General features: G+C 48.2%; 2 protein-coding genes across 2 annotated transcripts; both read left to right on the forward strand.

Annotated features, from left to right (window-relative positions):
* The first annotated feature begins 8066 nt into the window (after positions 1 to 8066).
* Positions 8067 to 9447, forward strand: LOC127753266 (acyl transferase 15-like). The gene has a single exon (XM_052278741.1). It carries the CDS (start codon positions 8110 to 8112, stop codon positions 9376 to 9378), a length of 1269 nt encoding a protein of 422 aa, XP_052134701.1. The 5' UTR covers positions 8067 to 8109; the 3' UTR covers positions 9379 to 9447.
* Positions 9448 to 9658: 211 nt separating this feature from the next.
* Positions 9659 to 13525, forward strand: LOC127752602 (organic cation/carnitine transporter 2-like). The gene is made up of 2 exons (XM_052278012.1): positions 9659 to 9716; positions 12249 to 13525. The coding sequence occupies exons 1-2, from the start codon at positions 9659 to 9661 to the stop codon at positions 13523 to 13525; spliced, it is 1335 nt and encodes a 444-aa protein (XP_052133972.1).
* The last annotated feature ends 183 nt before the right edge of the window (positions 13526 to 13708 follow it).

The following is a 13708-nucleotide window of genomic DNA, read 5'->3' on the forward strand; positions in this document are numbered from 1 at the left end:
GGGCGAGGAGGAAAGAGATGCTGATTATAACGACGTTGCGGATGATCTTGGTCAGATGTTGCAGGATGCCAAGGAGGACTGCGAAAGTGAAAAGGGGGCCCATAAATTGGACAAGATGTTAGAGGACCACAGAACGTCGTTGTACGCATGTTGCGAGCAGGGGCACAAAAAGTTGGATACCACTCTGGAGTTCTTGCAATGGAAGGCAAAAAATGGTGTTAGTGACAAGGCATTTGGCGATTTATTAACTCGTCAAGAACATTCTTCCGGAGGGAAACAAATTGCCCGAGACAACGTACGAGGCTAAGAAGATAGTCTGCCCTCTAGGACTGGAAGTTCAGAAGATTCACGCATGTCCAAATGATTGTATCCTATATCGCGGTGAGGAGTACGAGAATCTAGAAACATGCCCTGTTTGTAAAGCACTACGATACAAGATTAGACGAGATGATCCAGGTGAGGTTGACGGGCAGCTAACGAAGAAGAGAATTCCTGCTAAGGTGATGTGGTATTTCCCTATAATACCACGGCTAAGGCGTTTGTTCAGGAACAAGGGGAATGCTAGAATGATGCGTTGGCACGCTGAAGAATGTCAACAGGACGGGATGCTGAGACACCCCGCAGATGTTTCGCAGTGGCGAAACATCGACAGAAAATTTAAAGACTTTGGAAAGGACGCACGAAACATACGGTTTGGTTTAAGTACAGATGGCATGAATCCTTTTGGAGAGAAGGGCAAAGGGCCTGATGAGCCGAAGCGCCATGTGGTTCTCCCAGGCAAAAGAAAAATCGTCGGAGTAGAGGACAAGACTGACGAGGATTACGATAGGTTTGATGGGCAACCCCCTTTCACGGTGACGATTGACCCTAGCATCCTCCTATCAAATGAAGACACCCCTTACTCATGTAGCGATCACAAGGAAGGAACAATAGTGAGGAGAAAGCACGTGCGGACAACCGTCACTGCCGATGTACTGCCGTAATTGTTGTAAGCTATTTTGGATGTATTGAATATGCTAGTTATATATGATTATTAACAAATTTAAATCATGCATATTCTAGATATATATAATTATTAGAATTTTTAAAAGTTTTAAATCATGCATGTGGTATTTACATATGTTAATTAGAATTTTTAACAATTTAATATCATGCATATGCTAATTATATATGCTTATTAGAATTTTTAAAACTTTTAAATCATGCATGTGGGATTTACATATGTTAATTAGAATTTTTAACAATTTAATATCATGCATATGCTAATTATATATGATTATTAGAATTTTTATTAATTTTAAATCATGCATGTGGTATTTACATAGGTTAATTAGAATTTTTAACAATTTAATATCATGCATATGCTAATTACATATTATTATTAGAATTTTTAACAATTTTAAATCATTCACGTGCTTATTATATATTATCCACTTAATTTACTACAGACGACAATAATTTTTCGAAGGTTTTGTCATTAATTTTTCGACTTTAAATAATTTTAATGTATTATTTACTATTTTAGAAACACATATGCAACGAAATTCAATATTCAGTGCTATTATCTTTAGTCCCGGTTCTTAACCCTAACCGGGTTTAAAAAGAATTTGGAAATTTCGGGAAAATACCCCTAGATCTTTAGTCCCGGTTAGTGAGAACAACCGGGAGTCTTTCCTCCCGGTTGTTCTCACTAACCGGGACTAAAGATCTAGGGGTATATATACTCCCGATGCGCCCTCGTCTTCTCCACCAACACTTAGAAGTTTTTCCTCCGATCAGCTTCGCCTTCGCCGCCACTGCCTAGGCATCCCCGCGCCGACGCCACCGTCGTCTCTCGCCATCGTCTCGCGGTCCTCGCCGCCTCCGCCGTCGACGCCGCCGCCGCATCTCTCGGGTGAGAGCCGCCGCTGCCTCTCTCTCTCGATCTCGATCTCTCTCTCTCTCTCTCACTCTCCAAACCGCCGCCGCCTAGCTCATTCCCTACGCCGCCGCCGATGTAGACGCGCCGATGCCGACCCCTCCTCCGCCTCCCACCGATGCTAACCCCGACTTCCACGCGACCGCCACCGCCGACGCCGCCGCGTCCACGCGGCCGCCACAGCGACGACGCTGATGCCCCCGCCTCGAGCTCGCCACGCCGCCGCGCCGCCACACCGCGCGACGCCGCCGCGACGCCCCGCCGCCGCCGTGACACGCCGCCGCGCCGCCCCGCCACTGCCACGCCGCCGCGACGCCCCACCGCCGCGGCGACACGCTGCTGCCACGCCGCCGCTCCGCTGCCGCCACGGGCACCCGAACGTGAACGAGGAGGGGAACGTGGAGAGGGATGCGGAGGGGAACGTGAACGAACGCGAACGAACGCGAACGACGTGAATGAACGCGAACGAACGTGATTGAAACGCGAACGAACGCGAATGAACGTGAACGAAACGTGAACGAACGCGAACGAACGTGAACGAAACGCGAACGAACGTGAACGAATGTGAACGAACGTGAACGAACACGAACAAAACGTGAACGAACGCGAACGACGTGAACGACGTGAACGAACGTGATTGAAACGCGAACGAACGCGAACGAACATGAACGAAACGTGAACGAACGTGAACGAACGTGAACGAAACGCGAACGAACGTGAACGAACGCGAACAAACGCGAACGAGAATGAACTTGAACTAAAAGTGTGAGAACGAACGCGAGTGAAACGTGTACGAACGAGATAATTAAACTATTGTTGAACTTAGCATATATATATATGATTATATATACTTGAAAACGTGAAATACATTATATGTTCCTTTGCGTTTAGACTAATACATTTTTTTTGCATGTTGCAGAGAAGACGTCGTCGTCGTCGTCCCTCAAGCCGAAGTGGTAGCTAGCCCTCGAAGGAATTCGCGCAGGCAAGTGATGTAAAGATGTGATTGTTAGAGATATATTATAAGATTATTAGATTTCTAATATAAGATTATTAGATTATTAGAGTTAGCATATGTGAGTGTTAGAGATTATTACATTATTAGACTTAGCATATTTGAGTGTTAGAGATAGTTAGAGATTTAATATAAGATTATTAGAGGTTTAATATACGAAACTTAATTAGACTTAGCATATGTGAGTGTTAGAGATTGTTAGAGATTTAATATAAGATTATTAGAGGTTTAATATACGGAACTTAATTAGACTTAGCATATTTGATTGTTAGAGATTGTTAGAGATTTAATATAAGATTATTAGAGATGTAATATTCGAAACTTAATTAGACTTAGCATATATGATTATCTAGGGTTCTAATACACGACACTTAGACTTAGCATATATGATTATTTGAGTTTTAATACAAGATTAGTAGAGTTTTAATATTACGCTTAGCAAATATTTCTTCTATGAACAGATGGCTGATCGCGATGAGGAACAGATACTGTACGATACAATCGCAGAGGGAAGCAGCCAGTACTGGAACGAAGAAGAGGGGAACGAGGATCCAAACCAGTACTTGAACAAGGAGGGGAACGTGGAGAGGGATGCAGAGGGGAACGAGGAGGGGAACATGGAGAGGGATGCGGAGGGGAACGAGGAGGGGAACGTGGAGAGGGATGCGGAGGGGAACGAGGAGGAGGCTAGTGGAAGTCATCCCTCCGCTGGACAGAAAAGTGCACGCGGACAACGAGGTGCCGCGAAGAAGATAGAGGGTCGGCACATCATAACTGAGGTGGACGCAGACGGCCGACCTAGTGCCCCGGCAGAAGCAGCCAAGAATTTTGTACGCCACAGCGGTTGGGTTGTGAGGGATAACGTGCCTGTCAGCAAGGTGTACTGGTGCAGAACAAGGGCACGCGGGGATAATGACAGCTTTGTCCCGGAATCAGAGAAAGAGATGCTATGGACCACAATGCTCGAGACGTTCACGTTCCCTGCGGGTACGGAGAACATAGTGAAACAGTGGACTCTTAAGAAAATGGCAGAACAGTTCCAGAGCTTCAAGGGAGATCTGTACAAGAAATACATCCTGAAGGGACTAACACCGAACTTCGACGTATTCCCAAAGCTAAGGGATCATTGGGACGAGTTCGTTGCTTACAAGACAGGGCAACAAGGGCAAGCGATGATGGTCAAAAACAAGGAAAACGCTGCCAAGAAGAAGTACCATCATCACTTGGGGTCAGGCGGCTATAGCGTCGCAATGCCAAAGTGGGAGGAGATGGAGGCAGGCTTGATTAAGAGGGGTATCGAACCGGCCACCGCTAAATGGCCGGATCGATCGAAGTTCTGGTACTATGCTCACGGTGGAACGCTTAACCCAGTTGATGGCTCCCTATCTTCAGCGATCAGATACGCGAGGCTGCCAGTCGACTAACGGACGCAGTGGAAGCCTCTTCTCAGGGCACGTTCCGACCCGACAGAGAGAAGGACGAGCTGTCACTCGCCCTACAGACTCCTGAGCATCCCGGACGAACACGAGGGAAAGGCGTGATTCCCTGGAAGATTGAATTCAAGGAGGACATCCACACGTACAGGAGTCGGATGAGGAGCAAGAGAGATACCGAGGCAAAGATTGCAGATCTTGAGTACAGGGTATCGAGCTACGAGCTCAGTATGCAGGAGGAGGTGGCCCGGAAGGTGGATGAACGCATGGCAGCACATCGGTCACATGATCCCCAGCCGTACATACCTCCTCCAATGGTCAGCCCATCAGGCAATTGTAGTAGCTGCGCCTCAACGGGGCAGGTAGGATCACATAGCATGGACGCCATGCAAACCCAGGACGAAACCACCTGCCCCGTTGATGAGATCACGCAACGGACACCATGTGAGCTGCATATTCCCTTCAAGAACTTATCAATCAAGGTATGCCCGATGTAATATATGATTTTTGACTTGTACATTCCACAAGTTGCTGCTTAGGTTGATTACTAATAGATAACCTCTCATCACGTGAAGGTGGCGTCGGGAATGGCCATCCCAATGGACATTTCAGGGACTTACCACTGCAGGCCGATTCTAGCAGGATACTCGAGGGTCGAAGTTGAGCTGGTGGAAGCCATGTACGAGGACCTCGAGTTGGACTACCCAGGAGGAGATGGTGAGACGCATCTACGAGACACAAGCCACGCCATTATACTATGGCGCAAGCGGTACATCATCCTCCCTGGGCGACAAGCGGCGTCTCGTGCACCATCTCCTCCGGCTCCGCCGTCTCCTCCTGCACCATCTCCTCTGGTTCCTCCGCCACGTCCTCCTACACCATCTCCTCCGGCTCCTCCGCCACCTCCTCCTGCATCATCTCCTCCGCCTCCTCCGCCTCCTCCACCTCCACCTCCACCGTGTCCGCCTGCACCTCCCAAGACAAGGTCTCGCCAAGCTCCACCTCCTACCAGCACAAGGGCAACGAAGAAGGCCAAAGTTGACACCACCAAAAACAAGGAGCCGCCGTACGATTGCAGTCAAGAAGAGCTTGACGCTTATGTGGCAGGAGAAGTGAAGAGGCAACTAAAGCCTCGGAGTCCTGAAAAGAAGATACCTATTGACCCGAGCGTGAAGAATTTCTTCAAGGGAATGTCCACCACAAACAAGGAGGCCTCAAAGCTATCGGACTATGACCGAACACTTAGGAAAGCCTATTACAAGAAGTCCAAACCAGTTCCTCAGCTTGGAGAACAACCAAACCAAGTGGTCGAGCCGTTGGTGACCGGCGAAGACTTTGGCATAACGGATTTCATTTTGGACACCGGTCTAACTGTGGCTCAGTTGGTTGGAGGCGCACCAATCCCAAAGGCGGAAGTGGCATACAAGTTTGAACTCGGTAAACCGCTTATCAGGCCTGAGCAGCTGCAGTCCCTACCGACACAAATGTACAAATTCCATGAACGGTACATGGAAATGAGCGCCAAGGGTAGAGAGATGTTCAGAGCGAGGATCAGAAACCCCAACATCTTGCAAGGAGGAGATGTTCTATGGATCCATTTCAAGGATGTCTTCGATCTGTACCATCTGGACGCCCTCGACGTCTCTCTTCTGAGCGCATGGATTTTGTAAGTATCTTTGAGTTCGATTTGTTTCGTTCAATAATTAGCTCCTGGCATATATGTAAGCAATAATAATTTCCTTTCATTGTTGTAGAATGGAGATTCAAAGGGCCTGACGGCGGGGAGTTTACGATACTGGGTTCATCGTCCCTCGGAAAATCAACACCGAAATGCTCTACAAGTACGAGAAAGACACAGAGGACAATCTCGTCCATCTCCTAACGCAGCAGCATTTCAAGACGTTCATACTATTGCCGTAAAACACAGAGTGAGTTTTTATTGTCGTTCGAACAAATTTCATTCCCATACATATAACATGTACATTCTGATATTTATCTCATCTCACGCATATTCCAGATTCCACTGGGTCCTGCTCTTTTTCGACTTGGACGCATGCAGAGTCACTGTGTACGACTCAATGAATAAAGAGAAGGTTTTTGACAAGGTCTTCCAACTGATAGACAGGTAATATAATGCCATCTATTCCAAAGTCGCGGGACTCTGTTGCTATTATGTTGATCTCGGGTAATAATTAATTAATCATAGTTTGCAACTGCACATGTAGGGCTTGGGATCGGTTCCGTCAATTGGTCCGTGGGACTTGGAAAGAAAAACTTGGACAGAGGTTTCATTTTTCAGTGAGTACATGCATGATCCAAAATTATATTGAATTGAATCTCTAATTACAGTTAATATAAAGAGTATATTAAATCTCTCATCGTTTCTCATGTAGTGTGCAAAGCAGGACCAGGAAACTAACTTATGCGGCTACTACGTATGCGAGTATGCCCATTGCCTATCAAACCAAATATACACCAAGAGCTCGATGTACGTATACATAAACCATTCAAAATTTTATTGCGTATCGATTTGTTAAGTTGTTTATTAATTTCATATATTGATATGTCATTATTTTTTGAATGATAGTGTATTCACATAAGGGAAAATCTCCCACACAAGGATTTTATCACGGCTGTTCAAGAACAACTGATGGGGTTCATCAACGAAGAAGTCCTTAATCCTGATGGTGAATTCTACTACGACGGATCGACAATCCATAACATCGGTCCTTCCTCTTCTGACGTAACACCGGCGTCGAAGTCGTAGCTATAGTTAGCGAGCAAATGAATTGTACTATACATACATGTATATATATATATATATATATTTATATATGTACGTACATTTACTTTAGTATTAATATATATTTTGGTAACATATATATACATAAAATGTTAAGTGCTTTGAATTATAAATATGTGTGTAATATATGTATTTATACATATACACGTACGCACATACATATTTATATATATATATATACATATATGTATATATATATACATAAATATATATACATATATATATATATATATAATCAACCATACAGCAAACAGGGCCATGCAAATAAAAAAAATGGTACACAGATCTCACCAACCGGGACTAAAGATGGATCAGCCGGCCACGTGGCTGACCGATCTACCGGGACTAAAGGGGGGTTACGAACCGGGACTACAAACGGTTTCTCCACCAGTGGTTAGACATGATGGTTTGGCCCGTCACTGATGACATGGGCCGGCGTAGAGCATAGTGAGTAGTAATTTTGTCAGCGCAATCACGTCTCTTCTAGATTTGCACACAAACTATTATCAAGCATCATTAAAAAAAAGCACTTTAGAGCTGACCACATGCAAATTGCGCGAATTTCTAGCGTTTTTTTATCATTCCACTTTACAATTGACTATTAACCTCACACAAATTGCATGATTGACTCGTATTAATCTTAGCTTATTTTAGTTGGTAGTGTTTGGTGGTTGGAACCTCCCTAGAGTACATGTGCCTCGGAAGCTGGTTTTTGGACTTCTGTTTATATTTTATGTGTGGAGTATAATGCAAGTGCCGGTAACAATTTTTACTCCATAAAAAGTCCCATGTGCACAATATTATAAGACAGTTTACTGCGTGTCACACACACCAGCATCTATATAAATGAAAATGCACGGATTTGCACTTACAACATCACCTCGTCGGTCGCAGAGAGTGCTTATATATCGATCGCGGACTAAGAGAGAATCGATCGAGGATGTGCATTGTGGTGACGAAGTCGCCGCCGGAGATCGTCCGGCCATCGGAGCCGGTGACGACGGCGGCGGCAAATGGCAAGATCATATTCTCGCCTTTGGACAGGCCTCTTGTCATCTTACCGGTGGTAGTATTGCAGGTGTTCGAGCATCCAATCCATGAGCCCGTGGAGACCATCAGGTGGGGCCTCTCCCGTGCACTGGTCCACTACTACCCTCTCGCCGGCCGCCTCGCCGCCGGCGAGGGTAACGAGGACGTGCACATCGACTGCACCGGGGAAGGCGTGACCTTCGTTGCCGCGTCCGCCAACTGCACCATCAAGCAGCTCATGCGCGACATCGACGGCGGACTACCTGACCCCTCAACGGCGGTTCAACGGGAGCTCATCGTCGACTACCCGGCCTATGGCTTCGGCCGTGCTGACTCTCTCATTCAAATGCAGGTCACCACCTTCACCTGCGGTGGCTTCGTCGTCGGGGTGACATGGAACCATGGCGCGGCTGACGGTTTCGGGATCGCGCAGTTCCTGCAATCCATCGGTGAGCTCGCCCGCGGACTGCCGTCCCCGTCCGTCATCCCAGTCAGATGCGACGAGTCGATACAGGCTATGCCTTTGTCTCCTTCCTTAGTCATGGCCGCCAAGCAATTCATGTACGGCGTCAAGCCGACGAAACTCGCATTGCACAGCATCATCATCCCGTGGAGGATGATCAACGGCATCCGAGGTCCGTCGTGCACCGTGTTCGAGGCGGTAGCCGCCGCGCTGTGGCGGTGCCGCACCCGCGTGGTGATGTCCGACCCCGACGCCCCCACCGTGCTCGCCATCACGGTGAACTCTCGCAAGTACATGGGCGTCAAGGACGGGTACTACGGCAACTGCGCCACCGTGCAGATGGCCGTTGCGAGGAGCGGCGCGGTGGCGGACGGCGACATGATGGAGGTGGTGAGGACGATCAGGCGCGCCAAGGAGGAGATACCCGAGAGGTTGAAGAAGGGGGACGTCATCGGTGATCTCACCAAGGAGCAGGTGGCTGGGTACGAGGGCGTGCTGCTGGTGACGTGCTGGAGAAACATCGGCTTCGAGGCGGTGGATTACGGCGGCGGGAGGACGGCGAGGGTGATGACGACGTACGAGCAGAGTCTGGTCCGGCCGATGTGCGTGGTGTGTCTGCCATCTGAACGGGAGGAAGAGGAAGGAGCCAGGGTGCTGTCCAGCTGTGTCACGGCTCACCATGCCGATGCATTTCTCCGTGAAATAGCTACGCTCTGATCTCGATCGATCTCCAAATATGTACTTTATAATGCACTTATATATGTGCCACCATATAATAATTTTATCAACTTTGTTACATATGCTGTTAATTAATTAATCGTTTTGTTAATTATTTGCTACTTAAGTAATTAATTTCATTCGTGGAACTTACATGCACACGATGTTGGTATATTTAGTTATCAATCACGTGGAGTACTCAGAAATATAGATGGCCATAAGGCCCGAGGCCCAATGGGGGTCATGCCCGTGCTGGCCCGGCCCGATCGCCGGGCCAAACATGGGCTTCCCCACCGGCGCACTGGGCGCACAGGCCAGGCCCGGCACACAAATAATGAGTAAAAATAGATATATTATATGTCACGGTCTTAAGAATAGGGATGTAAAATACACTTATTTTAGCTATATATATGTCAGCCCAAAGAGGAGGGAAGCAAAATAGACTTATTAGCTATATATATACCAAAAAATAAAGATCACATACCAAAAAAAATATCGCATATATATTCACACAGAAAAAAGCGCACGAGTCCAGGTTCACGCACAAAAAAAGATCACATACCCCACACCGATTCCTACTCCAGTTTGCCCAGCCCACGTTAGATTATCTCCTGATTCTATCTCGAGTTAGATTCTATCCCTCTATTAAGATCATAGGCAATAGAAATAATAGAAGCACACAAGAAAATATAGATCTCAAGGCTTTTCCTCTAGGACATCAAGCCACCTCCAATCAGGCAATAGAAATAATAGTGTAGGATTGAATAGCAAGAACTAAGCCAACCAGAGGGGGGGTGAATGGTTGGTATACCCAAAAACCGAAAACTTTTAGCGGAAATAAAAGTTACCCTTGAATTCGACGGAGATCGGTCTGACCGAAGTTGTTGCGCCAGTCTAACCGCCTGGAACACGCCGGTCTGACCGATGTAGATCGATCGGTCGCACCGCCGAAGTCGCCTGTCGCGCCTGCTGCTGCCGCCGGTCTGACCGCCGCGTGTCGCCGGTCTGACCGCTGGTATATCGCCGGTTAGACCGCCGAAACCCGGTGAAACACAAATCGAAGAACTCTTAAAGTAGATGACGACTTTATTACTTCTCTCTGTGTTTACAAAGTGCACCAACAGCACTCCTTACAAAAATTTCGACTAAACTCAAAACCCTAACTCAAAACTCAACTCAATTGCTCTCAAAAGCGATACAAAAGCGATACCGGGAAGCCTCACGCTCCCCCTCTATTTATACTCGAGGTAGGCAGCCTAAAGCCACAAATCAAACTCATACTAGGAGTCCTAAACACCTTAGGAAACCCTCTAGTACAAGAAAGAAACTTTACATAACCAATCGTACCAAATTTGGACTCCTTCCAAATTCGACTCCGCATCCCATACGCACACGATAACTCCATCGTATGCCATATGTAATCTCCATCAACCACGTGCATCAACTCTAGCCTTAGTATCCCGCATGATCTCTGACCACCACGGACGTCGTCTTATCCCCAAGCCGACTCCCGGTCCATCACCGCAAATACTTTCCCGAGACATCGAGTCACCTACGCATGGAACAAACAAAGAAACCATATTCCGAGACCAAGCTATCTCCAACTTGACTCATTAATAGCAAACAACAGTATTACATACGTATAGTATCCATCTAGAAGCCATAATCATGAAATAATCACGGATATCCAAATAAACAACCCGAAACCGAAACCGACACAACGTCGGCCGGTCAGACCGCGGGCCGGCCGGTCCGACCGCTCGATCACCGCCGGTTTGACCGGCATACACAGCCCGGTCTGACCGGACACAATTCTAGCAGTACCTGTAGATCACCTGTGAAATCCAATCATCTCCAAAACCACTTCATGAATAAATTCCTAATAACAAAACCAATAATCTCCAATGCCCAATTGTTTATCACAGAATAATAGTCAAAAACACTTTTGATTTTACAATCTCCCCCTTGATGAACACATTGGCAAATCCATAAAAAAAATATTTTGGTGTTTGGAAAAATAAAAACAAAAGTGGTAAAAAGCACACTTCGTACAAACGTACACATCGTGCTCAAAAATCCAAAAGAAAACTTCTCCCCCTTTTTAAAAGAAAGAAATTCCCAATTGAACCAAAAAACATGCTCTTCTCAATAACTCCAAAAATTCATCTTGCTTCTCCCAAAAGATCCAAAAATTCCAAAAATTTTCACATTACTTCTCCCCCTTTTGACAATGATTTCATCAAGCATAGGAATTATGTTCATTAATGTTCAAGAGCTTAGCACACATATAGCATATCAAGTCATGTGTTGCAATAAAAAGAAGATGAACCCATCTATAACATAACAAGCATGCATTAAAGTATAACCATAACTAAAGATTTTACAATTAAGCTTAAATCAACAATCAAAATTCATGATTTCATACGATTTATAATGCAACATCTTAACAAGCACATAGGTTGAAGAATAAACACTAAACACATATACCTATTGCATTTATCACTCTTTCTCAAATAACCTTTAGCACAAAAGAACAAGGCAAAATTTGCTACAGGACATCCAAAAAACGTGTAATTAGCTGGAGGACACTGTAAAAACGTGTATTTGCTGTAGGGCATCGTAAAAACGTGGTAATTGGCTGGAGGACCCCCGCATCATTATTTTATTATTTTTGGAGGAAAAGGAGAGAGAAACAACGATTAAAGACAAGTTTACCCTTGGCTCAAATGACTCCAACGTGGGCCCCACATGGAAGTCCCCTCTCCCTCTCCCTCTCCTTCTTCCCAGCCAGACCAGGTGGCAGAGCGGCTATCCGTGGCCGCGGCGGCGGTGTCGACCACGTTTGCCGTCGGGAGGGGGGCTACGTGCAGCCACGCCGCCGTGGCCTCGGCCGCGTCGCCGCGCGCTGCCGGCCGCCGGCGCTCATCTGCGTGCTCGACTCGGCGATGAGCGGTGCCGTCGCGCTCGTGGCGGAGCGCCGCGTCGACATGAGTGGGACCGCCCGACCGGGACGTTGGTTGTGTCAGAGTGGGTGCTCAAGTGCGGCGGCGGCGGCGGCCTGGCGCTCATCTCCCTCCCGGCGGCGTCGTTCTTTGCCGGCAACCTCGCCGGGGGCTTCCTGCTCACGACGCTCGCCGACACTCATCTAGGACGAAGGAAGATGCTCGTCCTGTCGCTGGCGACCATGTCTGTCGCCGTCATGATCACGGCCTTCTCATCGAACGTGTGGGTGTACGCCGCCCTAAGGTTGCTGTGCAGGTTCGGCAGGTCCATGGCGGGCATATCCGCGATGGTCCTGTCCACGGAGCTCGTCAGGAAGTGGTGGATCAACACGGTGAGCGTCGCTGGGTTCATCTTCTTCTCCGTCGGGTTCATGTCACTCCCGGCGCTCATGTACACATTCCGCGAGGCGTCGTGGCGGAACATGTACATGTGGACGTCGCTCCCGTCCCTCTGCTACGCCGTCCTGCTCTTGGAGTCGCCGCGGTGGCTGCTGGTGCACGACCGGAAGCAAGAGGCCATTGAGGCATTGCTGCAGATCGCGTCGCTCAATGGCGGCGAAGGCATTACAATGCCGAGCTTCACCATGCTGGACACGTGCGCCATGGAGGTCGGGAACGGAGTGGCCGGCGGTGAGGGCATGTTCGCCATGCTGCGGTCGATATGTGAGCGGAGATGGGCGCTCCACAGGCTGGCGGCGATCACGACGGCCAGCTTCAGCATCTGCGTGGTCTACTATGGGATGCCGCTCAGCGTGGGCAGCCTGAGCTCCGACCTCTACCTGAGCGTGGCGTACAACGCGGCGACCGAGCTCCCGTCGTCCGTCCTCTCATGGCTCCTCATGGGCAGGTTTAACCGACGCAGCTCGGTGGTCAAGCTCACCGCGGTGTCCGGGCTGTGCAGCCTCACCTGCGTCGTCATCCCGGCGGACCCAGAGGCCGGCACCGGCGGCTTGCCCCTCGCCACCGAGCTGTCCTCCTTCGCGTCGTGCGCGACCACGCGCTCATCTGGGACAACGGCAAGCCGCCGGCCGCCGCCACGCCGCCGTGGCCTCGGCCGCGCCGCCAGCGCCTGCGCTGCTGCGCCCGGTCGTCGCCCCGAACCGCCCCACGCCAGCTGCCTCCCGCTCAGGTGTACACTTGCGTGATGAGAAAGGGGATAGAGAGAGAAGCAAGAAGAAAGAACCAAGAGAAGAGAGAGAATGAGAAAGAAAGGAATAAAGAAAAAGAAAAAAATCAAAGGGTAGAACCGTATTTACACAGCTGTTTCTCTCTCCTTTTCCTCTAAAAATAATAAAATAATGCTGCGGGTGTCCAGCAGCCAATTACCA

This window comes from Oryza glaberrima, chromosome 10 (genome assembly GCF_000147395.1).
Source record: "Oryza glaberrima chromosome 10, OglaRS2, whole genome shotgun sequence".
Classification (NCBI taxonomy): domain Eukaryota; kingdom Viridiplantae; phylum Streptophyta; class Magnoliopsida; order Poales; family Poaceae; genus Oryza; species Oryza glaberrima.